This window comes from Syngnathus scovelli, chromosome 21 (genome assembly GCF_024217435.2).
Source record: "Syngnathus scovelli strain Florida chromosome 21, RoL_Ssco_1.2, whole genome shotgun sequence".
NCBI classification, from domain to species: Eukaryota; Metazoa; Chordata; class Actinopteri; order Syngnathiformes; family Syngnathidae; genus Syngnathus; species Syngnathus scovelli.
In genome coordinates, this window is record NC_090867.1 from 1,848,795 (window position 1) to 1,872,167 (window position 23,373).

The 23,373-nt window shown below is 38.5% G+C and overlaps 1 protein-coding gene and 1 long non-coding RNA gene across 16 annotated transcripts; both read left to right on the forward strand.

The window, feature by feature from the left end:
- The first annotated feature begins 637 nt into the window (after positions 1 to 637).
- On the forward strand, positions 638 to 19,455 carry LOC137839803 (uncharacterized). 15 transcript variants are annotated; one of them, XM_068649385.1, is made up of 12 exons: positions 669 to 716; positions 1,946 to 1,965; positions 3,127 to 3,148; positions 3,548 to 6,000; positions 6,118 to 11,842; positions 11,945 to 12,025; positions 12,135 to 12,260; positions 12,402 to 12,511; positions 12,589 to 15,199; positions 16,873 to 17,311; positions 17,387 to 17,800; positions 19,196 to 19,455. In XM_068649385.1, exons 4-5 carry the CDS (start codon positions 3,811 to 3,813, stop codon positions 11,008 to 11,010), a joined length of 7,083 nt encoding a protein of 2,360 aa, XP_068505486.1. In that variant the 5' UTR covers positions 669 to 716; positions 1,946 to 1,965; positions 3,127 to 3,148; positions 3,548 to 3,810; the 3' UTR covers positions 11,011 to 11,842; positions 11,945 to 12,025; positions 12,135 to 12,260; positions 12,402 to 12,511; positions 12,589 to 15,199; positions 16,873 to 17,311; positions 17,387 to 17,800; positions 19,196 to 19,455. The 15 variants fall into 15 exon arrangements, 14 of the variants coding, with proteins under 14 accessions (XP_068505486.1, XP_068505490.1, XP_068505488.1 ...); XM_068649389.1 differs by lacking the exons at positions 669 to 716; positions 1,946 to 1,965; positions 3,127 to 3,148 and having other exon boundaries at positions 3,743 to 3,892; positions 4,070 to 6,000; XM_068649387.1 differs by lacking the exons at positions 669 to 716; positions 1,946 to 1,965; positions 3,127 to 3,148 and having other exon boundaries at positions 3,807 to 3,948; positions 4,081 to 6,000.
- A 721-nt stretch (positions 19,456 to 20,176) lies between these two features.
- Positions 20,177 to 22,557, forward strand: LOC137839804 (uncharacterized). The gene is made up of 3 exons (XR_011086064.1): positions 20,177 to 20,943; positions 21,073 to 21,186; positions 21,709 to 22,557. It is a non-coding gene; the product is annotated as an uncharacterized lncRNA (long non-coding RNA).
- Positions 22,558 to 23,373: the final 816 nt, after the last annotated feature.

The window sequence follows — 23,373 nt, forward strand, 5'->3', positions numbered from 1 at the left end:
CAAAAGTGAACCTCCTGAACCCGTATATTTGTATACGTATTCACGTATAGACGTGAACATTACATTTATTCCGGTGTTGCCGCTGCTACGTGACGACGGTAAGTCGCAACACAACGCCCTAAGAATTCAAATGGCCAAATGTTCTCAATAATGGTCTAATCTACTATAAACTATTATGTTTACGTCCATATGTTTGTCTGCCTGTGAGTGTAGGAAACCTTGCCTCAAACGGTCCTCGCGTCTTCATGCTATTGTTAGCACGCTCAAGTACAACCGGCAAGACGCATTCAAGTTTGCTCGAAGAATCAAAAACCCGCTTCATTGTATTCATCTCTGAATACAGACAGCAAACAAGAAACGTATCCACAATGTACCCAATCGAAGTGCATGTGCGTCTATCGTTAAGGGTAGATAACTGATAACAGCCCAAGATTATTATTACAAAAGTCGTGTCCAAAACAACCACAGACAACACTGCCTCGCCACATTGCAAAATTATCACAGAATTGTCCAAACTCTACTTTTGATGTTCAACCAGCAGCACATCGTCATTTTTGTGACTAGATACGTGGCTCAAAACACGGTAATTTAATAAGCTTACCCCAGGGACTTGAAATTTTGATTTTCCCATTGCCTTAAATGCCTCACGAGCGCATGTACGCTTTACGACGCGAACATTACATTCATTCCGGTGTTGCCTTTGCTGCGCGACAACGGTAAGGTGGCGACACGACGCCGTCTTAAGAATTCAAATGGATAAATGTTCTCCAATATGGTCTAATCTACTTTAAACTATCATGTTTAAGTCCATTTGGTGTTTGTCCGCGCGTGTTGGCAACTTAGCTTCAAACGGTCTGTGCGTCTTCTTGCTATTGTTAGCACGCTAGCATCTGCGTTTGTTACAGTTAGCTTGTTAGCGCGCGCGTAAACAACATTCGTATATTCTTCAACCGTTGAGCGTTATAGTCCTTGCGTCCTAAGACGCTCTAACGTGAGGGGTGATTAGACTCAGCAAAATAAGGACGATTGGTGTCATGTTTGTACATTGTAAATAAGATTGGTTCAATGTCCATTTGTTGTTTAGGTTGCCTTGTGTTTGGTTTATAAAGTCATCATACGCCCCCCATTTAAATTTCTTTACGGCAAAAATGTATGGCGTCTTTCTCCCTGAAGTTATTCAATAACAACGGGGAACTCAAGATTTGTTGAGTTACTTCTGACAACCTGGTGTTTTTATTAGTGTCAAAGTAATTTCTGTTTAGAAAATGAGGCATTTGAGGCGTGCTAACTCAGTCATGTATTCACATTTATTGAAAATGTTCAGTGGCTCTATACTTATTCATATACATATAAATACACACATAGTTTTTGGGTCATAACAAAATATTTGTTTTTACATGCACGTTTTTGGTTGAATGATTTTTTTTTGAAAATATGAGACTCAGGCGATTCGGAAGTCTGTCTCATGTTCGATAAATTTACTTTTGTATGCCTCATTAAGGCATTGCTATCTGTATGATTGGTCTGTATGTGTGCAGTGAGGTTCTCACCGTGAGAACCCTGAAGGCGATGATGAACGATGATGAATCGTGATAGAGTAGTTTAATAATGTATTTGAATTGCACCAATTTTCATGAAAATTGGCTGATCATGATAGGAGCATCCCTGGTTCTGACCATTTTGCGGATGTGGTAAAAGTGTGTTGTGGGTTCTGTGGAAGTTTGAACATTTTCTCCAAACAAGAAAATTCACGTTTTTATGCTGTATTGTATCTTTTTGTTTGGGAGCGATTGTGTGCAAGAAGTATTAAAAAATTCCAATCCCAAATATTTTTTGTAATTAAAAATGATAAATAATGCATTTTAAAACATTTTTTACATTTGATGCAAATTTATGTTGAAGTACAGTAACTGATTTCTCTCTCTCTCTTCCTCTCTATCTGCAGCTGAATTGCTTTGATCAAAGGTAAGGTGTGGATTATGATTTAATTTCACGAATGGCATCAGACTTTTTCAGACAGATTTGTAGTTTTTATCGTCAACAAAATACTCCTTCATGCTCTTTATTTTTACTGGATTTTGAAAATACACGACTGAAGAGGATTGCAAAGTAGGTATTGGTGTTACATAGAAAGTACCCTGACAAAATATCACAAAGATTTGAGGTTTTTTTTGTGGGGGATATTTGTCATGTATTACGTTTGTTGTTGTGGTGCTTGACGTACTGTTACTTCCCAGTTTGAACACTAAGTGTCACCCAAGTAACATTAAAAACGGATGCGGTGCTGTCGCTCCGTTGCAGCGTAAACAATAAATGAAAAAAGCAATATAAGAATAATTATTGAAATTACTGCAAGTGTCAAACTTGTTTGTCAACATCATACATCAACCCCTCACATTTTGAAACATTTTACGGCCATTGAATACCTGCCGAGCTATACTGCAATGAAGACGAGGCGGGGAGTGTCTATTTTTCATCGCCACTGCAAGTCCTTTGAAAACAAGTGGCAGCTTGTCCAATTTTCAACGACTTTTATGAGGCAGCTTTTTTTACTTCTGCTATCATTATAAAGCATGTATAGATCCGTTCCCGTTTATTTTCTTTGAGATGCTGATGAAAGCCAAAGCAGCGCTGCAGAAACACTGCGTATCGTGTTTGTAGCTATCGCCACTAATAATGCATCACGTGGTGTAATACATTTGCTGTATTACGACGAAAGGATGTTAATGCATGTTTTATGTGTGTTTATGTTACCATTGGTTGAATATGTGTCATATTCAAATGTAATATTAAGCTAACCCTTTGGGTTTTCTAACAAATTGTGACCTTCAGTCGTGTTGTGTGTGAATAGTGACTATTCCTCTAATTTTTTGTATCATTGGTTTGTTTGGTGACATCAGCATCCTTAGTTGTGACCACTGTGTGGATGTGTTTGAAGTGAAGAATATTCAAATTTGTATGTTCTGTTCTTGCTTAATTTTGATTAAGGAGATTGTGTGCTAAAAAATATTTAGAATATCAAAATATTTGTATATTTTAAATAGTCCTGCAACATTTTGTATGATTTTTGTACGCAGATGTATGTTCAAGTACAATAACTGATTCTCTTTTTGTCTCTGTTTGCAGAGTTCATTCGCTTTGACCAAAGGTGAAGTGCGGATTGTATCCAGCCAGGTAACCATGCTTCCACCCATTAGGCCATAAATAAATGCTATTGTTAGGAATATAACTACAATCTTTAAGCATTTACTGCTGTGCATTTTATCATTCATTTTATGTGGCCACATAATTAACATGATTTTCTATACAGAATTGCTCGTCGAATTTCACATTTTATTATAAATTGTCATGGCAATTTAATTTTAGTCAATTTCTCATATACGGCGGGTCAGTGGTCACAGTACAAATAAGACTGCAGTGCTACAATTTTTTAAAGCTGACCTGAATTATAAGAGTGGTAGGAAGATGGTACCGTTGTAACAACTATTTGAATTATGTGGTTGACTTGAATTAATGCTTTTATGCTTTTTGTACCCCTTCTCTCCAGGCTGTCGACTGAGTCCCACCCCAACCCTCTTTATCGCTGCTCCACCTTGTGTCTCTGACTTCTTTCAATTACTGTCCCTCTCGTGGTGTTGATAAGACGATTTGTGGTGTGGATAAGACAAAACCCCTTTTTGGGCTGTTCATGAAAAAACCCTTTTTGGGCTGTGCATTGAAAGATATCCCCTTGCATCGGGGCCTGACTCTTGAGACTTCTTTATTACCTGTTGTGCGGAATCCAGTTGAGAAAAGTACAACACACGAGCCATGCCACGCAAAAGCAAGAAGGCGCAAGCTCTCAAAGTAAGCTGGCAAAAGCGTAAAAACAACACAGACTCTGGAAGTGCAGGTAAACCAACAGCCGCCAAAGAATTGATGGCCATTGAACCTGAAAACTCTATGGAGGTAATGATGTCTACATCTCATGATCCTGTAACATGTGTTTTGGCATCCTACAGTCAAGATCATCCAAAGTATACTGATTCCAGAAACAGTCAGTGTGCTGCAAACTCTGTTACATTTCTAGCTTTCCTGCAGGAGACAGACAATGTGACCAGTGCTCACCTGGACCTTGTGCTCGATCGAGGCAATGAGCTCTATGTGGCTACTGTGGCTATGCTGAAAGCAGAAGGACGGTACGAACATCATCATTTGGCAACCGATGAAATTCCATCCATTGTGCGTGGCTTTCACAAACAACATGTGTTAATAAAGTACCAGTCAATGTATGGTCTTTTCAATTCCTCTATTGCTGATGTGGCATTTATGATGCTCCGTGACGGACTTCAGTGCCTGGTGTCAGAGGTAAATTGTGCTCTTTTGGTTATGAATTCATTGTTTATTGCAGTTTTCCAAAACCAAGGAAGATATGGCTATTTTGATCCACACGCCAGAGAACGTGATGGGCTCCCTCTGCCCGCCGGTGCACCACATGGTACAGCTGTCATGATGCTTTTTACACGTTTGAACGATCTGATAGATAAGCTCATACAGGTTTTCACTCTGGCTGGGGCCGCTCCCACTACTCAATATGAATTGATGCCGGTAAGTTTTCAACCTATTGACAATCCAAGTGACCGTGAAATGGCGACTGATGGAGAATCGTCTCTTATGAGAACACACAATGATGATGCTATGTTAAGCCAGTCTGCTGCTGAGATGACACAGCGTGTGGTGACGGGTGAGTCCAGACCATGTGCTAGCAAACACTACGAGTCCATTGAGGAGGCGCATGACAACAGTAAGGTGGAATGTACACAACAAAAACAAACACGAGATGTGTTGAAAATTGCGAAATCCAAAAGGAAAACATTTGAAAGACGAACTCAAGCCCATAAGATAATTGATAAAGCTATGGCGAGAGTCACAAAACAAGAAACAAGGCGAATAAACACAAACCTGAAAAAGAAGGAAAGTTACAGCCAAACTCCAGAGATTAGACAACGTAAAAAGTCCTACATAGTGACTCGCTACCAGCAAGACCCTAATTTCCGTGTGAAACAAAAGTCGTTTGCAGTCGACCGCTATTGCAAACATGACACAATTAAGATGAAACAGCGTTCTTATAGCAAACAGAAATATAGTCATGACGATGAATATCGAGCAAAAAAGTGTTATTCTATTAAACAGAAATATAGTTATAATGTTGAGTATCGGACCAGAAAATGCTCATATATCAATCAGAGATATGGTCATGACGATCAATTTCGGAACAAACAACGTTCCTATATCAAGCAGAGATATGGTCATGACGATCAATTTCGGAACAAACAACGTTCCTATATCAAGCAGAGATATAGTCATGACGATCAATTTCGGAACAAACAACGTTCCTATATCAAGCAGAAATATGGTCATGACGATCAATTTCGGAACAAACAACGTTCCTATATCAAGCAGAGATATAGTCATGACGATACATTTCGGAACAAACAACGTTCCTACATCAAGCAAAGATATGGTCATGACGATGAATTTAGGCGTAAACAACGATCTTATATCAAAGAACGTTACGCACTTGATCCTGTATTCAGATCCAAGCAGAAAGAAAACACGAGTTTGGTCTGGAAAGCCAAACATGATTCATCAATGAAGGCAAATGCAAATCGCACTGCATTGAAACTGCTACAAAAATACAGAGTCATCAACAGATTATGTAAAGAGAGAAACGACTGCGCAATCATGAAAGCTGTTGCGCTATTCCAAGTTCAGGTAAAAAATGGACCGACTTTTGTTTGCACAGTTTGCCACAGAGCATTATTTCCCAATCAAGTACGCCAGCTGATCCAATATAAGAAAAACAAGGACGTTGTTGCAAGTTGCCTTACACGAAGGTTTGTTCATGATTGTGATCGTGAATGTAACACATGCTGCAAAGTACCGGATGAGAGAAAAATGGAGTGGATATGTCACACCTGCCATGCACATCTCAAAGATGGTAAAATGCCAGCACTTGCTGTAAATAACAATCTCCAACTTGCAGACATTCCCACTGAACTGTGTGATCTGAATATTCTGGAAAGACATCTTGTTTCAAAATGCATTTCATTTGCCAAAATTGTCCCTCTGCCAAAGGGTCAACAACGAGCCATTCGTGGGAATGTTGTGTGTGTACCATCTGAAGTGGAAGAAACGGTCAATGTCTTGCCCAGACTAAGAAGTAGGTCTCAGGTGTTGCGAGTGAAACTGAAGAGACGACTCTGTTACAAAGGGCATCAGATATTTCAAACTGTCACTTGGTCCAAGCTAATGAGTGCCCTGATAAAACTGAAACAAATTCATCCGCAGTACAGAAACATAACCATTCGCGACGATGCTGACCTTTGTGACCCGACGCTCGCTGATGACGAGAGCAGCTCTGATGGAGACGAAATGAACGAAAGTGACTACAATGAGGAAGACCTCGAGGCAATCCACACATTTGAGAGGGATGCTCTTTGTGAATTGAACAGTGACTCACAGAATGATCCTTGTGGTAATGTGCAAAACCAACAGAGTGCTGACAATGTGGAAGAAGGTGATGCACCAAACGGTGGGGTTATCCTGGAGTCATGTCTCCAACCAAATGATGTGTCAGAGGAAATTATGAGTTTTACTCAAGGCATTTACTGTGTGGCTCCTGCAGAAAGAAATAACCCTGTAAGCTTTTTCAGGACACCGAAACTTGAGGCCATGGCATTTCCAGTGCAGTTTCCAACTGGAAAAAACACCCTTGATGAAGGGAGACAAGTAAAACTCACACCAAGCAAATATTTCAAAACACGTCTGTGTTGTGTGGATGAACGTTTTGCTCGTGATACAAACTACTTGTTCTTTGCTCAGTTTGTGACTGAAATTTACCAGGCAACATCAAGCATGAGAATCCAGCTACGCAAAGGTAAACCTTTTACCAGGGATGGTCGAAGGATAAACAATGCTATGCTGCAGGACAAACGTGAAGTTGAAAAACTGGTGCGCAGCAAAGATGCCGTCCGTTTTATGACTCCCCTGAGAGGGACGCCAGCCTATTGGGAAAGAACCACCAAAGATCTCTTTGCAATGATCCGACAGCTGGGTACACCCACATTTTTCTGCACATTTTCTGCTGCCGAAATGCGTTGGGAAGAGGTCATCACTGCCATTAAAGCGCAACAAGGTGAGGTGGTGAATTTTGCTGAACTTGACTGGGCTACCAAGTGTGAGATTCTGCGCAGCAATCCAGTGACGACAATGCGCATGTTTGACAAACGTGTGGAAGCTCTGTTCAGAGATTTGATCCTCTCTCCGGCACAACCGATTGGTGAAGTCGTTGACTACTTCTACAGGTTAGAGTTTCAGCACAGAGGAAGTCCTCACATTCATTGTCTCATATGGGTTAAAGGTGCCCCTGTATTTGAGGAAGCCTCAGAAGGAGCCATCTGTGAATTTGTGTCTCGCTACATCTCGGCTCAGCTGCCGGACCCAGAAAAGGAACCCGAATTGTATAAAAAAGTCACAGAAGTTCAGATGCACAGCAAAAGTCACTCCAAAACGTGTGTCAAACACCAAGGTGCAAACTGCAGATTTGGTTTTCCCAAACAACCGTGCGAAACCACAATGATCATCACACCTGTAGCCTGTGAAAATCAAGATCAACAGAAGGAGAAGCAGGTGGTGGCAAATGACAAGCTTGTTCGTGTGCAGCGTTTGCTGAATGAACCTGAAACCTCATCCCTGACTTTGCCACAGCTTTTGGCTAAATGCAAGCTCACTGATGCTGAGTACATGGAATGTTTGTACATGACCGCCTCAAAGAGTTCGGTTGTGCTCAAGCGAGATCCAAAAGACTGCTGGGTGAACAACTACAACCGCCATTTGCTTCTTGCCTGGGATGGCAACTTGGACATCCAGTACATTCTGAATGCCTATTCGTGCATCGCATACATCTGCAGCTACATCAGCAAAGCTGAACACGGTCTGAGTCAATACTTGAAATCTGTTATTGAAAACTCACGCAATGATAATGTCAATGAGAGTGATGAAATGAAACAAATCATGCAAGCGTACTCAAAAAAAAGAGAAGTGAGTGCTCAGGAGTGTGTCGCACGTGCGTGCGGCTTGCATATGAAACAGTCCTCCCGCAGTATGATATTTGTACAAACGAGTGACAATGCGCTGAAAATGAGTTATCCTCTCTCTCTCCTTGAGGGCAAAACGCAGGAGTCTCATGAAGTGTGGATGACTGGCCTGCCAGACAAATATAAATGCAGACCCCAAACGAAGGACTTTGAAGTGATGTGCTTGGCTGATTTTGCATCAACATGCAGAATTGTTTATGGCAAACAGGTAAAAGGCAAAAATGTTTTGCGTCTGCTGAATGACATGGGGTTTGTCCAGAAAAGAAAAGAAAAACCTGCAGTCATCAAATATTGCAAATTCTCAGAACAAAAGAATCCAGAGGAATATTATTGCTCCTTGCTCAAGCTGTACCTGCCTCATCGTGCTAATTGCCAGTTAAAATCTGAACGCTGTCCCTCATATCAATTGTTTCATGATCATGCCTGTGTACAGTTACCATATAGTGACTCTGTGGAGCGTGTGTGCGAAATTGTCAAAAGGAACAGAGAAAGGTATGAGAAACACAGTAAAGACATTGACGATGCCATCCAAGAGGTGGAGGAGAGTGGGCTTGTCATAAACGAATGGTGCCACCTGGCTCCTGAGAGTGAGTTGCAAAGACTCGAATGCATTGAGGAAATCAACGCAAGAGATGAACCAAATGACAACGCAGAGGAAAATGTCCCGGACTATAACGTAAGGTCAGAAACAACAGAAATTTCCATTGTGACAGAGGCTGCTGCCATCGATCCCACAGTGTTACGTGACATGTATCGGAACCTGAACCAAAAGCAAGCGGCTGTCTTCTACAAGGTCAGAGATTGGTGCATAAAACGTGTGTGTAACTCAAAGCCAATCGAGCAGTTCTTCTACTACATCAACGGTGGCGCCGGGACCGGCAAATCACATCTGATCAAATGTATCCATGCAGAGGCTACCAAAATACTGAACAGACTACCACGGCTGGCTGAGGAGGCCGACATTTCCAAACAGACGGTTGTTCTCGCAGCCTTCACTGGCACGGCGGCTTTCAACATTTCTGGGACAACTTTGCATTGTCTGCTCAAACTGCCGAGATGTCTCAAACCCCCATACCACGGCCTGGGCAATAAACTGGACGAAGTCAGAGCCGAGCTGTCAATCGCCGAAATACTCATTATCGACGAAATTTCCATGGTGTCCAAAGACCTCTTTGCCTATGTGAATGCCAGGTTGAAACAAATCAAAGGCATCAATTTACCTTTTGGTGGCATGTCTGTTGTTGCTGTTGGAGATTTCTTTCAGCTCCCTCCCGTGAGACAGTCCAAACCTCTATGCGTGTACGATCCCACTCGGCTGGACCACTGGCGTGACAACTTCAAAAAGATCACGCTCACCACCGTCATGAGGCAGAAAGATGATGTTGCCTTTGCTGAACTCCTGAACCGACTCAGGGTCAAAGAAAAGTCTGATGAACTGTCGGAACTGGACAGAGCTCTGCTTGCCACAAGGTACACTTCTCCAGAAATGTGTCCAAGTCATATTCTGCATGTTTTTGCCACCAATAAACAGGTAGATGGCCATAACTCTGCGATGCTGACTCTGCTTCATAAGGACATTGTACAAATTGATGCAGATGACTACAAGAAGGACAAACGAACTGGCAGAATGGCGAGGCAAACTTTCCCTGTGCAAGGCGCTAAGAGCGAGCTCCCGGACTCAATCAAAGTTGCCCTCGGTGCTCGGGTTATGCTCACACGTAATATTGATGTTCAAGCAGGTTTGTGCAACGGGACGTTTGCAAAAATTGTGGAATTGGTCAACTATCCGAACGAAGCCCGTGTCCAGAAACTTGGGTTGGAACTTGATCATGTGAGTAACACAGCGCGTGCCGCTAACCGTGTGTACATTGACAGACAGGAGGAAAAGCTGAAAAAGGCTGGAGTGATGCGTCGACAGTTTCCTATCAAGCTTGCTTTTGCCTGCACGATCCACAAGGTACAAGGCATGACAACATCAGAGGCTGCTGTTTCGCTGAAAGGCGTTTTCGAACATGGTATGGGGTACGTAGCTTTGAGTAGAGTGACTTCGCTCAGTGGTCTGCATATTCTGCATATGGATGAGAGAAGACTTCATGCAAATCCAGAAATCACTGCTGCTCTTGCTGAGATGGCAGAGGATTCTTTGGAGAGCGTAATGCCCCTCCTTAACGTGATGCCGTCGGTAGATCGGGCAAATCACCTGGTTGTCATCCATCATAACACCGAAGGGCTGTCTTGTCATGTGCAGGATATCAGGTGTCACCACGAACTGCATTTTGCTGATGTTTTGTGCTTCACAGAGACACACTTTCAAGGATCTGTGGCTGATGGACGTGCCTGCTTGGAAGGCTTCACAATGTTTCACAGGAACCGAAGAGATTCTTACACAAACTGTCCTGACTTGGCAACAAAACTTGGTGGCGGCGTAGGTATTTGTGTCAAAAGTCACATCGCGGCCCAGGAAAAGAAATACATACAGGGTGTGACCGACATTGAATTTGTTGTGGTGAAACTTGAAGCTCCCCTCAATGTGTTGATTGCTGCCGTTTACCGGCCTCCAGGCAACAGTCTGCGCACATTTCTGCCAAGCCTGGGAAATCTGTTAAGGTATCTTGAAGTAATGGACCATCATCAGATCTTGGTATGTGGAGATTTTAATGAAGATATGCTATCTGCCTCATTCAAGCCCATTCTTGATTTGTTTCGCTCAACAGGTTACACACAACTCATAACCACTGCTACCACTGACAAAAACACATTGCTTGACCTAATTTTTGTCTCTCGACCTCAGTGTGCTCTTCATTCAGGTGTCTTGCAAACGTACTACAGCTATCACAATCCTGTTTTCTGTGTTTTGACCACTGAAAGGTAAGCCACAGCTAAATCATGTCGTTCAGCATTTGCAAAAAGGATGGAAATCAAAACGTGAACGTCGTCGTAAGTGTATAATATTAGTGGTGGGATGTGGTGGGTGATTTGTTGCCTTTATGGTAGATGGGATCTGGGACGAAGGTTGCTCAAAATGACAAATGAAAGAAACCATTAGATTCAAAATAAAACATAACTACAGACCTATGTATGACATACTTTATGTTTTCTGCAGATAGTATAAATGTAGCTGACCTCATGTCTATGGTGGAAAGATAGTCCTGTAGGTTGAGATGGATAGTGGTTGGTGGTTGGTGAGGAATCAAGTTGAGTTAAGGGAAGGCAAAGGCTTTTTTAAATTTCAAAAAGCCTTCCCTCAACTCAACTTTTTAATTTTTAAAAATTTTACTTTTATTTTTTTTAATTTTAACTTTGAAAACTTTTAACTTTTTACATTTTTAAATTAACTTTGAAAACTTTTAACTTTTTAACTTTTTACATTTTTAAATTAACTTATGGTTGAGATAAGGGGGGACTTTTTAACTTTTTCAATTTTACAATCAAATTTTACAGAAGAGTTAAGGGAAGGCCTTTTAAACTTTAATTTTTTAATTGTTTTTAATTTTTATTTTGAATTTTTTTGAATGTCATAATCACGAGGCGAGAACAGAAAACAGATGAGGTAAGTTGCTCGTCATGAAACATGTTTTTTCCTTTCTTTCTAACGACAGTAAATGCTGCTATTTCACTCTTTTGTATTTTAACAGTTTTTATCTTGTGAGAGCAGTTCATCCCAGAATGGAGGCCAGAGGCATGACATATCACCTTATTGTAATGTAATTATAACATTGTAACATATAGTTAAGCTTGTGTAAGCCCTCTATAGAATCATACATTTTCAATCAATTTTGCTGGATTGTCCTTTTTTCTCCACAAAGACCTTGCGCATGCAAAAACATTCATCATGGACCAATGACTCCCAAGCCAGGGTGGCAAGAAGCAGGACTTCTCATTCCTCTGTAAGTAGCCAATTATTATTGACTATTGTCACAAAACACCCTCTTTAATTTTGAATGTCTTTTTCAACTCATGTCGTCAACCACCTCTGTGTTTTTTCTTCTTCTTCAGTTTTTTATGTTGCGTGTGGCTCCACATGCTCCATTTGACCAGGCCTGTCTAGCCAAAGAAATGACCGACATTTTAAGAAGATCCATGGGACCAATGTTCTCCTTTTCTATTGACTCCAAGCAACACGTAAGTAACTGTCATTCCAAATTGAATGTGTTCATGTCATTCACTCTTTAGTAGATGGACGCAAGTTGTACATATGGCTGACGTATGACTGTATTGTAATGTGATTTTTATAAATGAATTAATTATGATGTTATATTATAGCACAGGGAGAGCCCAGCCTTTCAAAAAGACCTGTACAAGGGAGGCCAGCATCATGAAACACAAACTCCCAAAACAGCATGGTAACACACAGGACTTCTTCTTATTCTTCTGTGAGTAACCAACAAGGAACATTTTCATGAATCATTTTGCTCCTTTTCCTCAACACCTCTTTCATGATTTTTTTTAGTATGTTCTTGGGTATTGCCTGTGGTTCTACACGCATCCAGAAATGCAGACAAAGAACAGCTTGGCCTTTAACAGTTGGAAGCCTCTGATTTTACTCTACTAAGCCTCACATGCAGTCTGTTTTCTGTTCTCATTTATTCATTTATTTATTTATTTATTTATTTATTTATTTATTTATTTATTTGTTTATTTGTTTATTTATTTATATAAAAGGAATATTTTCATGAAGCATTTTGCTCCTTTTTCTCAACACCTCTTTCATGTTTTTTTTAGTATGTTCTTGGGTATTGCCTGTGGTTCTACATGCATCCAGAAATGCATACAAAAAACAGCTTGGCCTTTAACAGTCGGAAGCGCAGACAAAAGAACAGCTTGGCCTTTAACAGTCGGAAGCTTGTCCCTCTGATTTTACTCTACTAAGCCTCAGATACAGTCTGTTTTCTGTTCTCATTCGTTCATTCATTCATTCATTCATTCATTCATTCATTCATTTATTTATTTATTTATTTATTTATTTATTTATTTATTTATTCATTCATTCATTCATTCATTCATTCATTCGGTTAATTTGTTATTTTGGCAGTGCTTTAAACTCTGAAGTTGTAACCATTTTGAGTTGCACAGTTGTTGAACATTCTATATTTTTATTTATTGCCTCAAATTATGTTTGCATTATCTTTTGTAATAAATAAAAAAAAATTGCATCCCCATGCACAAGCATGGCTTTCTTTATGGCATATTTTTTGCCCCACTGCCGTCTTTGATTCAGCTGGAAAAATAATCATACTGCATTTTTGTCCTATAAAGCACGCTTTTTCTTTTCTTGTGTTTGGTTCATTATGTTTGGTGTGTCCAATGTTTAAACGTACATTTGAAGACATTTAAGTCTTTATTCATTATTGTTTATTATTACTGTGTTTATTATTTATTGAATCAGTAAAACATTTAATATGTTTTCTATTTTTGCTATTTCTTGAGAGTTTCTAAAAGTTATATTATTTCTAGCATTACATGTTTGATTCAGCTAAAAAAAAAGAACATTGTATTTTGCCCCAAAAAGAACCCATTTTTTTTCTTTTGTTGGGCTTGCTTTATTGTTTATTTCTTCCAATATTTAAACGTGAATTTGAACACATTCAAGTCTTTATTCATTCTTGTTTATCATTTTTATGTTTATTATTTATTGAATCAGTAAAATACTTGATATATGTTTTTATTTGTATTTCTGCAGAGTTTCTGAAAGTTATTTATATTATTTCAAGCATTACTTCTTTGATTCAATTAAAATAAAAACTGTATTTTGTCCCAAAAAGCACCGTGTTTTTATTCCCCTTGTGATTGGTTTATTATGTTTTCTGTTTCCAATATTTAAACATGAATTTGAACACATTCGAGTCAAGTCCAATTTATTCATACTTGTTTATTATGTTTTCTGTTTCCAATATTTAAACATGAATTTGAACACATTCAAGTCAAGTCCAATTTATTCAATTATTGTTTATTATTTTTCATGTTTATAATTTTTTAATCATGTTATATTTTTTTATCCATCCATTTTTTTATATTTTTGTTATTTCTCGCGTTTCTAAAAGTTACTTCTATTCCAAGTATTACATAATTTTGACATTTTCTATGCTTCTTTAAACACTATTAACTTTTTTATAATGCATATCTTATTTTTTTTATTTCTTATTACCATTTTAGAGCACTGTCGATTTTTTCTGTGTGAAAGTGAAAATGTAGTTGAATAGATTTTCATTTGTGTTTTGTTTTTACTTTCACATTGTCATCGAACTGCTGAACACAAGACAGTTTCCGGGTTAACGTAATAAGTCAGTGAGCGATTGGCTAAGGCAGCGACCAATTACGTGAGCGGTTGGCAAAGGCAGCGTCCAATTACGTGACCGGTTGGCTAAGGCAGCGTAATGGTAGCCAATCAGACCCAGTGCTCTGTAAACCATTGCGTTACTGTTATTGTGGAAATTAGTATTCGCCACTTTAAACGTTGTGAAAATTAAGTATTCCTATATCCTCACATTTAATTTACTAGACATCCGCGTGTACATGCCTTTTCAAATTGCCCATTTCTTTTACCACTTAGTCATTGCCAATTTATACTTGGTGAACAACATCTGGCCGCAGAGAATGGCGTTTAGAACCGAGATCAGAACTGTAGTCATGGTGAAAAATATATTTTGACCATGACTGACAGCTCTCAATCGTAGAATCACATTTCACATGAGGTGTTTAGCTGTTAGTATTTTTATTTCTTGCGTGTGTAATTAATATCATATTGGTCAATACTATTAAAGTTGCATGGGGGCGGGGGTTGGGGGTTGTGATACGTCCAAAGAAATCTGAATTCACAAGGACTATGATCGTAGTATGTATATCATATCATGAACATCAGCTTAAAATGCTGTAACATGTTCACTCAATCGTATAGTCACATTTCACACGAATTTACAGGCATATATCTGACACTCTTTTTATTGCTCGCATACGCAAATGTTGCATATCTGTTTAGCCTGCACTGTAGTTGAAGTTTCCCACTACCCTCAAACATGTTGGGGCGCACGGTTCCCGCCAGAGCTTCCCAGACATCGAAAGAGGTAAGTCGCTCTTTATCAATGTCACCCCGATCCGAAATTAGATTTTCCCAAAACATTTATAAACACTTTGTAGTCTATTGTTGTACTGTACACCATTGTGTTACTGTGTAAATTAGTATTTGCTACTTTAAACTGGGTGAAAATTAAGTCACATCCTCACTTTTTAGCGTGTACAGACAGGCCTTTTCAAATGTTCCTAAAAAGCCTGTACACGCGAATTTTAGTAAGACGTCTTCAGGTTCGTTTCTTACAAGGTATAATAACAATTGTACCGATTTGGTTGAAGAAGAGCTGGAATTCTAGCACGATGGAAAAAAGAAGCAAAATAAACCTCGCGCACGACGGCAAGTGTAAAACTATTACATGAGTCCTATGACCTTAAACATGTATATTATTATATCTATTATAAGAGTCCTATGACCTCAAAAAATGTATCCATTAGTAAGCATCTCTCGAACAATATATTTCTTCATATGGTTTAGTTTTTAAGACAGACAGAGAATGTACATCTTGGTGCATTTTGTGTGTCTTGACTAATTATCATTTAGTAGTGCGTACTCTAAAACGAAATGAGCAAATAATCCGAGTCACATTGTATAAACTTATTTGTACAATTATAAATGGGCAATATTGTTTTATCCGTGTAACATTGTGATGCCGCCTTAACAAGGCTGGACACCTCTTTTGATCCGTACCGCATGAGGGAAAAAAATCCTGGGAACGAATGAGCGGCCAGAAAAAAAAAAGGTGGCGCTGTCAATCATGCGAGTTGCGCGGCTAGATAAAAGAGTCAACTCTCAGCACCGTTTCTGGCAGTAGTATGCAAATGTTTATTTCACTATAACAAATAGAAAATAATCAGTCTAATTAATTTCTCAAAATGAGGCTTTTAATGATGATTATTAATACTTTTACACTGATGTTTTTCAGTGAAATTGAATGCGATCAGATGTAAAATAAGCAATGTCTCCGTGCAAATTGTACATGAGAAAATGAAGGCAGTCATGTTAAATTGGTTTAAAATTGATGTTGGATTTATCAGTTTTGTACACAAATGTTATTTTGTGAGGAATTATAGTTTTAAATTGTAAGATTTACAGGTTGTGTAATGTGTTTTACAATCCGCTGTATTTTTTCTCGTGAAAGCGTTTTATTTTCTTAGAGTGCACATATAAATGTATAATCACACATTTTAGAGTGCTAATTTATTAGAATATTTGCTTACCGTGGGAACAAATGCACAGGCGCCAACATGATATGAGCTTCCTAAATTATGTAGGGAATGAAATTGTAGATCAAAGGAGTCAACTCTTAACAACTTCCAAAATACACAAAACTGGAAGTAATTCATTGGAAAATAATAAATAAATAAATAAATAAACAGACAGACAGACAGACAGACAGATAGATAGATAGATAGATAGATAGATAGATAGATAGATAGATAGATAGATAGATAGATAGATAGATAGATAGATAAAAACAACAAAAAACAATTCTACAATAGCCATTTGGGGAAGGGTATACACATTTACCATAGTCCTTCCAAAGGGGTAGGGCTGCTATTTTATGAAATCAATTTCTGTCATCATGTAGACTAATTAAACCATATATAAGTGCTGTAGTAATTATGTCTCTGTTGATCAGTTATTTTTTTTATTAATTTTTTTCAGAATGGAAAACCTATGGACCCTACACCAGTTGCCAGCGGCGCTCACGGCCAAAGTAGTGGCGTTAAAAACGATTACAAAATACTCTCAATGGCTCTTAAAAGAGGATGGGACAGTGGAGGCTGGGACCTCCCACTACAACACAGTGGTCGCCCTCTGTGACGGCCACCGTGTGTGTAAATTCATTTTGTTTCCGAATTTAGCCTCCGACGTCTCTGTCGGAGGTACATTCCGTTTTATAAATTTTGGCCGGGGAAGAGAGGAAGGGGTCCTCCTCTCCCGGCACAACACCTCCATCTATGTGGCTGGGAGGATGGAGGTGACGGCCCATTTGGAGGAGAAGGGGACAGCTCTCTTGTACCCTTCAAGTATCGCCAAAGAATTGAAGGACATTTACCACGAGGAGGGTGTCCTCTTTACAACAGATGGCATTGTCTCTGCTGTAAGATCAATCTCTCTCTTTTTGTTCCCTCTCCTTCATGAAGTATTGAGGTTTAATCTGTCTTTCTTTTTTTAGATCCGCCCCATCAGGATGGTGTTTGCACGTGGGATGCCGATCCCATTGGGCATTTTTTTTTTTAAAAAAGTAAACTGATTGTTCTCTCTCTCTCACACACTACGTATATGTGCGTGTGTATGTGTACATGTGTGTGTGTGTCTAAATATTGATATATATCACACTCTCATTTCACCTGAGTAAGGTCCCTTAGGGCATCATGTTGCCTTCGTAATTGTAGCCTAGATCTACATTTCAACAGCTAGTACTAATTTGACATCTTCATTATAGGATCACAGGGAAATAAAAGTGCTCAGGTGGCGAGAGAGCAACTTTTTTCAAGTAAAAGTTGGACAGCGGCTATCTATGACGCACATGAAGACAGCTTGTTCTGGTGGTGTGGAGCTCCACTCCACAGAAAATACTGTGATAAAGGTACCTAAAGCATGCAGTTTTTTTCCTGTGTATAGACAAACTGTTATTTACTTGACAAAAAATGCTATCAGTGGCTCATCATCATCAAGGCTGAAGTCAGATTCATGCTTTAGGAGTTTTCTCTAAATCTGGATCACCAATTTTATAAGATTTTGTCTCAGATACAGCCCTACAGACATATAATTTCACTTGCTTCCTTGACTGTATAAAATCATTGTGGTTGTGGTTATGGTCATGAAATTAATCAAATTGTTTTAGGTTTTAAGTTTTTTTATCTGTCTGTCTGCCTGCCTGCCTGCCTATCTATCTATCTATCTATCTATCTATCTATCTATCTATCTATCTATCTATCTATCTATCTATCTATCTATCTATCTATCTATCTATCTATCTATCTATCTATCTATCTATCTATCTATCTATCTATCTAAGCAACCTACCCACCTACCTACCTACCTACCTACCTACCTACCTACCTACCTACCTACCTACCTACCTACCTACCTACCTATCTATCTATCTATCTATCTATCTATCTATCTATCTATCTATCTATCTATCTATCTATCTATCTATCTATCTATCTATCTATCTATCTATCTATCTATCTATCTATCTATCTATCTAAGCAACCTACCCACCTACCTACCCATCTACCTACCTACCTACCTACCTACCTACCTACCTACCTATCTATCTATCTATCTATCTATCTATCTATCTATCTATCTATCTATCTATCTATCTATCTATCTATCTATCTATCTATCTATCTATCTATCTATCTATCTATCTATCTATCTATCTATCTATCTATCTATCTAAGCAACCTACCCACCTACCTACCCATCTACCTACCTACCTACCTACCTATCTATCTATCTATCTATCTATCTATCTATCTATCTATCTATCTATCTATCTATCTATCTATCTATCTATCTATCTATCTATCTATCTATCTATCTATCTATCTATCTATCTATCTAAGCAACCTACCCACCTACCTACCCATCTACCTACCCATCTATCTATCTATCTATCTATCTATCTATCTATCTATCTATCTATCTATCTATCTATCTATCTATCTATCTATCTATCTATCTATCTATCTATCTATGTATCTATCTCTATCTATCTATCTATCTATCTATCTATCTATCTATCTATCTATCTATCTATCTATCTATCTATCTATCTATCTATCTATCTATCTATCTAAGCAACCTACCCACCTACCCACCTACCTACCTACCTACCTACCTACCTACCTACCTACCTACCTACCTACATACATTCCCAACCCCATCCATCCGTCCGTCCATCCATCCATCATGTTTTCTTGTGGTGTTTTAAACACATAATAAATTGTCATTAAATGTCTTTGCGCAGGAACTGGAAGACGAGGCGTTTCACGTGATGGCCTTTAAAATAAAAGGCGAACACGTGGAGCTTGTCGACGCCAACAATGCTACCAAAGATGTTCCTTTGAATAAGTGGAACCAAAGATTCCCCGATGGCCCTAATTTTCCCCCAGAGGGGTTTTTGTGGTAATTTTGTTTTATTTTTTTTGTTTTATTGTTTGTATTTCTTGTTACTTGTTTGTTGTTCTGTTTAAAATGTTCTATGATTAAAGTTATATGCACAAAATAGTCATTGTTTATTTTCTTTATTTTTATTAAATTGAATTAATTTAATCTAAATTATAAGTAAATAATTATGTCACCACTTAGTTATATTTAGTTGTCTGTGTATAAATTGTGTGTTGTGTCATTATAATAAATGTATTAGTTGTATCAATGCAATAGATACTTTAATTCCCCCCCATATTTTTCCTACTGTTTTTTTTTAAATTATGATGAATTATTATTGACAATTCCTACACCAAAATTCAAGTTATTTAGACATATTTAGTTTTCCTTTCATACGTAGGTTGGCTTGATAACCACATAAGCTACAACAAAACCAGAAAAAAAGTAAGTAGGTCTTTACTAAACTTTGCTAAATGTGCAATATGTTGGGTGATAAGCAGTATCTTCCCTATCTGTTGATTCTGTCGCTCAGCACCTGGTGGATGTTGAAAATCCTTACCAGCAAAGTCATCCGTGTATTTAAGCGACCCAGTTTATTATATTTCTATTGCAAATAAGAGCCCTATCTTGATTTAGTCATTCAACACTGACATCTAGTGGCTGTATGAAATAATTACAAGCAACGTCTTCCGTGGATTTAGGTGACCCGTTTTATTAAATTACCGTATTTATTCTAATTATCACCCATTATTGTCCGATCTACAAGGGGCACTGAAATGGGCGATAATATGTATATTTTCCTTATGTAGTGTCTCACTGGTGTTCTTAACACTAGAACAGCGGCTGTTCTGATCTACCTCGAACAGCGGGATGCGTCCATTGACGCGCCATCGATGCGACACGTTACCGTCGCACATCACGTGTTGCCCACGTCATATTATCGCGATCGTCTTGTTCGAGCGCATGCCTCGATACGGTAATTGTGTGAGGATATTGTATGTATAATTGTATCATAATTTACGGAGAAAAACAATTTAAAAGGGACACACAACGTGCTGTCAAATCAGTTATATTGAAACTTGCGCAATTACGTCGGCATGCGGTCACGGAGGAAAACGTAAGTTTTGGAAGGAATTTTTAGCAGCATGGGCGATAATTAGAGGTACCAATGTTTTTTATTTATCCCATCGCTAACACACACTGGGCGATTATTAGAATATGGGCGATAATTAGAATAATTACGGTATTGCAAATAGATTCACAATCTGTTGATTGTGTCGCTCAGCACTGACACCTCGTGGATGTTGGATATCATTACCGGCGACGTCATCCGCCGATTTAGGCGACCCAGTTTATTTATTTGTTTATAGCAAATACAGTCGCTAAAGTATTGTTTTAATGTATAGTTAATGGTATTAATGTATCGTATATGGTTCTCATGTATAGTATATAGTATTTTACCTATGTCTTATTTTAGGATATTTGCAACTTCTGCTGTCTTTAGTTTATTATCTCATTGGTTGAAGTGCAGTGGCACCGCAAAGTAGATTGCAGAAGTTAACTCAGCAGCATGGACGCGTTCCAGGCAGTTACTGCGACCGCAAGGGGGTAAGTATTACTTAAAAAAAAAAAAGCACACAAGTTTCAATCTTGCCGAGAGGACGGTGAAGCAGAAAATAGATGTGTCAAAAAGTGTGAGGAAAATATGCACTGTCTGCCGACGCACATTTTCCATAGTCCATGTGGAACTGACTCACGTTAAGGAACATGCAACACGGTGGACGCGAACGAAAAAACGCAAGACTAAGCAAGGGGGAACCTGGACAGATCCATCAGGCAACTACAAAGATGGTATGTAAATACTTTTTTTAAAACCCTCTGATCAAGGTGAATATGAGAATGTATGTGAATGAGAATGGATGTCTGCACCGTATGGAAAAAGCTATAATACATTTTGGGTGTAATAAACGACCAGGTAAACAGATAGATAATACATAAAAACTATTCGTTTGCATACATTGATAAATAAAAGATCAACATTATGTGGCACTTGCCTCCCCAGAATTTTTGGTTTATAGGAAGGTTTTTTTCTATTGAGAGGAAGAAACCTGTGCGTCCAAGTGGAATATGTATTTTTGCCAGTAGAGGACGCTGAAAATAAATATGTTGCACGGCGGATGAGCCGGCTTCATCATTTCTGTCTGTTACAATTGCACACACAGCCTTACATTTGTAACAAGTTTTAAGAGATGTACATATTTTTTCGTTGTACATGCAATGTAATTCTGTCAACTTTTAAAGAAACTCAATGTTATTTTACTTTTAATGTGGATAGAGGATTTATTTTTGGTGTTGTTTTCGATTTTGCTGCAGATTATCCAGACATCCCCAACGTTGAAGCAACAGTATCCTTTCACTGGGCTTTGTGGACAGGAATGTCTTTTTCGACATGTTCCAAACTTAAACTGTTCATCTTATGTCTAATAACTGTGGCTCAGCACTGACACCTGGTGGATGTTATGTTGTCATGCAGATGTTATGTTATGCCGAATAAGGACAGATTCAGATTTGATTCTTACTAGTTATCTTGCTGACTGTTTCTAATTGTTGACTAATATTTCTTGCGCATCTACTGTTTTTACTCGCCTACTGGTTTTCTTGCTTACTGTTTTTTCTAAAATGTACATATTCACCTGCAGTTTCCATTTTTTTAACCTATTTGTATTGTTCCAACTTCAACAGGTTCAGCTCAATCCCACTTCATGAATTTCAATTTTGAAATTCACCACAAATTCTCCAAAATTTCGTTTTACACTTCTACATTTCTCAAATAATTCAACTCATTTCAACATCATTCGGCATCATTCCCCAAGAAGTGATTCAACCAAATTCTCCAAAATTCCGTATTACACTTCTATTTTCCACATTTCTCAAGAAATTCAACTCATTTCAACATCATTCGGTATCATTCCCCAAGAAGTGATTCAAAGTATTCGCCTTCACACGCAATTTCTCCAGAAATTGCATTTTCTAGTTATTATATTTTATTCTCCACACTTTTTTGTCCCGCTTCTTCTTCCACATAATTCATCCGATTCACTCCGTTCCACTTTTGACGTATTCCAAATATTCACGAGATGAGCGCTTCCATTTTTCTCGTTCCGAAAATTTTCCGATTTCGCAAAATTCGCGAATTTACGACAAATTTTTCCCCATTCATTCTCAATGGCAGATTCGACATTTCACTTTTACGTCATTCCCCTTTTAAATTCACCTCATTCAGCACATTCAAACCACATTCGGAATGATTCTCGACATTCCCAAAATTCCCAAATTCAAAAATTTCACGTTTTCACGTTAAAAATTCCGACAAAATTTCACGAAATTTCGTTTTTCACCTCTAATTTCTACATTTTTCGACCGATTCAACCCGTTCCAACTTCCAACTGTTCATCTTTTGCCTACCTATTCCACAACTTCCCACTTACAAAAAAATTCCAAATTTTCAAATTTGAAATTCAACCAAATTCTTCGTAATTTCGTTTTTCTACTCTAATTTCTACATTTTTCAACCGATTCAACCCATTCCAACTTTCAACTGTTCATCTTTTGCCTGCCTATTCCACAACTTCTCACCTATCAAAAATTCCAAAATTTCAAATTTGAAATTCAACCAAATTCTCCAAAATTTCGTTTTTCTACTCTAACTTCTACGTTTTTCAACCGATTCAACCCATTCCAACTTTCAACTGTTCATCTTTTGCCTACCTATTCCACACCTTCCCACTTACCAAAATTTCCAAATTTTCAATTTTGAAATTCAACCAAATTCTACAAAATTTGGTTTTTCTACTCTAATTTCTACATTTTTCAACCGATTCAACCCATTCCAACTCTATTCACTTTGGTCACCTCATCCTTACCATATTCACCCCCACTTCCACTATGCTTACACAATTCAACCCTTGACCCCCACTTCCAGTGTGGCGGCCATCTTGGATTGACCCTGAAGTGCTCCCAATGAACCTAGAATGAACC

Excerpts from the sequence above, each read along its gene's own strand:
- LOC137839803 (XM_068649385.1), top strand. The coding sequence starts at position 3,811 with ATGCCACGCAAAAGCAAGAAGGCGCAAGCTCTCAAAGTAAGCTGGCAA. Across the intron at positions 6,001-6,117 it reads GTAAAATGCCAGCACTTGCT|GGTCAACAACGAGCCATTCG; the intron begins GTAAATAACAAT and ends CCTCTGCCAAAG.